This window comes from Arachis stenosperma, chromosome 2 (genome assembly GCF_014773155.1).
Source record: "Arachis stenosperma cultivar V10309 chromosome 2, arast.V10309.gnm1.PFL2, whole genome shotgun sequence".
NCBI lineage: Eukaryota > Viridiplantae > Streptophyta > Magnoliopsida > Fabales > Fabaceae > Arachis > Arachis stenosperma.
In genome coordinates, this window is record NC_080378.1 from 108,431,731 (window position 1) to 108,435,596 (window position 3,866).

At 42.0% G+C, this 3,866-nt stretch overlaps 1 protein-coding gene across 1 annotated transcript; it reads right to left on the minus strand.

Annotated features, from left to right (window-relative positions):
* Nucleotides 1–1,000: 1,000 nt before the first annotated feature.
* LOC130963437 (uncharacterized) lies at nt 1,001–1,630 on the minus strand. Its single transcript, XM_057889555.1, has one exon. The coding sequence runs from the start codon at nt 1,628–1,630 to the stop codon at nt 1,001–1,003; it is 630 nt and encodes a 209-aa protein (XP_057745538.1).
* Between the last annotated feature and the right edge of the window lie 2,236 nt (nt 1,631–3,866).

Here is a 3,866-nt window from a genome sequence, read left to right on the forward strand (position 1 = left end):
GGTTGAATTACTTTCGATCTCGGTTATTATAATTTAAATTTAAAACATTTGATTTGGGAATTAATTGTTGGTCTAGACTATACTTTCAACGATGTGATTCTACTTTGTGAAAATCTAGATCAACGATAAATTCTTAACATCATGGAGCAGCTTTGAATGATGAAGAATGAGCTGAGCTCATCTTGTTTTATGAGTTGGTTGGGCCCACGGTTTCGGTTTGGGCCTGGTCTAACCAGTTCGGTCCGTTTGGCCCAATCTTAGGCCAAATTCTTTGAAATTAGTGTCAAAATTCTTGTTTTAATTATCTCTATCCTATTAAACTATAAAACTCACATTTTTAATTTCTTTTATTAAAAATTAATTTATTGATTAAGTATTCACTAATTTTACGGGGTTTACATTTAAGTGTGGGAGAATTGATGAGTAGTCCATATTTGATGATAAGTTTTGGCTTGAATTGGACAGATTTCATCCCATAAACTCACACTTAACCACCAAATAGCATACGTTTGTGATTTCTTTCTAGATTAGACCTAAATGCGAAAACATGCGTTTTTGTGCTTAAATTGGTCATTTTAATTCCACTTTAATTCCATTTGATGCCTTGATATGTTTGTTAAGTGATTTCAGGTCAATTAGGCAAAAATGGTTTGGTAGAAGTGGAAGAAAGCATGCAAGAAGGGAGATTTCATGAAAAAAACAAAGGAGAAGCACACAGTCAAGTGTGCGTACGCACAACCTCCTGTGCATTCGCACAAGTGGATATCAGCAAGTGTGCGTGCGCACACACTTCATTAATGAAGCACGTGGCTCATGATTTTGGGGGCTTCTTGGCCCAATTTCGGAAGGCTGGAAGCTCATTTGGAGTGCTATATCAAAGAATGATCATTTCATATGAAGGAGAGCTCACTTTTAGACATTAGAAGACATTATTAGGAGTAGGAGTAGTGTAGTTTAGAAAATGCTCTCTCAGGGTTTAATTAGGTTTTATTGTAGAATTTTATACTTCAAGTTTTAATCTTGGATCTTGCTTATCTTGGTACTTAATGCACCTCCAGCTCTCGAAAGTCTCTAGGTCACCCTGACACACCCGAGAAAACCTACAAAGCTCTTCGAACTTATTGGTATACTCAGCCACAGACATGGAACCTTGCTTCAGCTGCATTAGCTCCATCTCCTTCGCTTCCCTTGCAGACTCAGGGAAATACTTCTTGTAGAAAGCCGTTTGGAATACCTCCCATGGAATGTCGGCGTTTTGAAGCTGTAGCAAATGACACTCAGCTTGCCACCAGGGCTGGGCCTCTCCCGCTAGTTGATAAGCAGCAAACTCTATATATTGATTGAGTGGAACGTGCTGCGCCTGTAAAGCATGCTCCATAGCCTGGAACCAGTGGTCTGCTTCAATAGGCTTTGTGGATCCTCGGAAAGTTGGCGGATGAACCTTGAGGAACGTCGACAAGGTCATCGGAACTACTCCCGCATTATCGCCATTTCCCTCAGCATTATCATTGGCATTTTCTTCTCCGTTCCCATTGTCATTCCCCGCCGGTTGGCCTAATCTCTGCATAGCTTGCAGAGTTGCAGCAGCATTAGCTTCCATGGTATTAGCGAGATTCGCCATTGCCGCCATGAATTCGGCATGATTGTTAGTTGGTTGCTCATTCCTACTCTCTCGCGTACGTGTTCGACCTCGCCCGCGAGTACCCATGTAGGGTTCCTGTCTACACCAAACAATCGATATCAAGGTGATCAATCTCAATATCAAAAGCCTAGTGCTTCAATTATCCCAAACAGGCACTCACAAACAAGCATGCTATGCAATATCAAACAGATAACCTAATAGCATCAAAGAAAAGACACAGAGAGAGTATGCAATGAAGCACAATCGGTCCATCCCTCAGGCTCACAAGGACGAACCGCTCTGATACCACTAAATGTAACACCCTAATTAGCCTAAGCCTTACCTCGCATCGTAAAGCAAAGGTTAATCAGAGGTTATGACAGTTCTAAGCTCATACGTATAATATATATAAGAAGTAATATGATCTAGAAGCCCGATGAAGGATATAGCTCAAAAATAGGATTCCAAAAGCGCAAAGCGTACTAACGAAACTACTATCTTAAAGCATAAGAAACAGAAGTGATATAAACAAGGTACTAGTATAATAATGTGATATCATAAGAAACTAGTCTCGACTCGCGGAGTTTAAGCCGGCTAGCCATATACAGACCATATAGAAACTTGACAGTTTTAAAACAGCTTATACAAGTTTTTCTCTCCTAAAATAAGCCTCTAGGCTAACAAAATACAAAAGAGAGATGTAAAAAGACTCCAAAATTATCCAGGATCCTCCACTTCTGTCACCATCCAAAGTAACTCACTGAGGTGGGTTGCGACCTGCATCTAAAAAACACAACAAAGATATGGTATGAGAATCGGAGGTTCTCAGTATGGTAACAGTTCCCAATGATGTAGGATATAAGACCCCGGGACGCCAAAGGCAATCCTAAGCTCCATATCCATCACAAGATTCAATCTTAAAGCATTCTAAACAAATAAGCATAAATATATCCACCTTAACTTAATAAATAGGGTAATCTATCTTAGGGATATCTACTCTAACCAAACACCGCTGTCCCATAGCCTTCTCCAACCGATCCTCCATGCGATCCCATCGCCACCACCTTTTGAACCTCCTCAATCCCAGTATAAAGCACAAATAATATACAATGCAAGTAACTCACAAGTATAAGCATATAAGGCAATTAATTCAGATAGCAATTAGGCATGTTATTCAATTAGGCAAACCATTACAAGTAAACAAAGCATACAAACAGGTAGAAAATGCATATGATGAATGCTTGCCCTACTGGTTGTGATATCACATTGTCAGTTCAATTGCCAACCCGACACATCTCCATGGAGACGTCGCCCTTCGGATTTCTCATATGAGAACCCCCGAGATATAGTGCCCAGATCATTGTCCAAGTACCGGCGCTTGCTCGCCTACGGTCCGAAGGGATGTGAGCGGGATAGTCTTGCCACAGACCTCATATCTCAACGCAAGCGGGACGAACCACTGCCCTTACGCCGCCGCCGCTACGTTGACAGGCGGGATCCAACTGCCATCCCTGCCGGGCGCATAGCGTCTCATAATCTCAGTAAAAATAATATCTCAGTGGTTTTCAGAAAATATTTTCAGTATACATGGATCCACCGTCTCAATCCGAGTCCTCGAATCATCTCAACCACTGTCCATTAATAACTCAGTTTCAAATGTCAAAAATTCATCATTCCTTATCTCATATATCAATCATCCTCTCCCAATCATCAAGTTATTCTCAGCACGCCAGAAACCTAGGCCTCCGTTTTTCTAATTATCATAAAACTATGTACTAGGACTCTTAAGTTATATCCCATGTTCAAATACTCAAAACTTGGCCCAAAAGTCTAAATATGGTGTTAAAGAAGCTTGCAACCTTGTTGGGAAGGTAGAATAGTTGAAAACAAATAAAATTTTGAGAAACATGACGTGTGCGGCCGCACAAGGGTCTGTGCGTGCGCACACTCCTGAGAGTTTTAAAACACGTGCGTATGCATAGGGGTGTGCGTACGTACATGTGTCAATTTTTACAAGGATCTGTGCGCTTGCACAACCTGTGCCAGTGCCCCTAACAGACCAGCCTTCCCGACGTGTGCGTCCGCACAGGTCGAAGTTTTTCCTTGGATGTGTGCATGCACAAGCTGTGCTGGCGCTGTGAACAGGACGCACTTCCCTTCCTGTGAGTGCGCACAGATGTGTGCGTCCGCACTAGTCAAAATATTCGCAGGGTGTGCGTCCGCACGAGGGTGTGCACCCGCACAC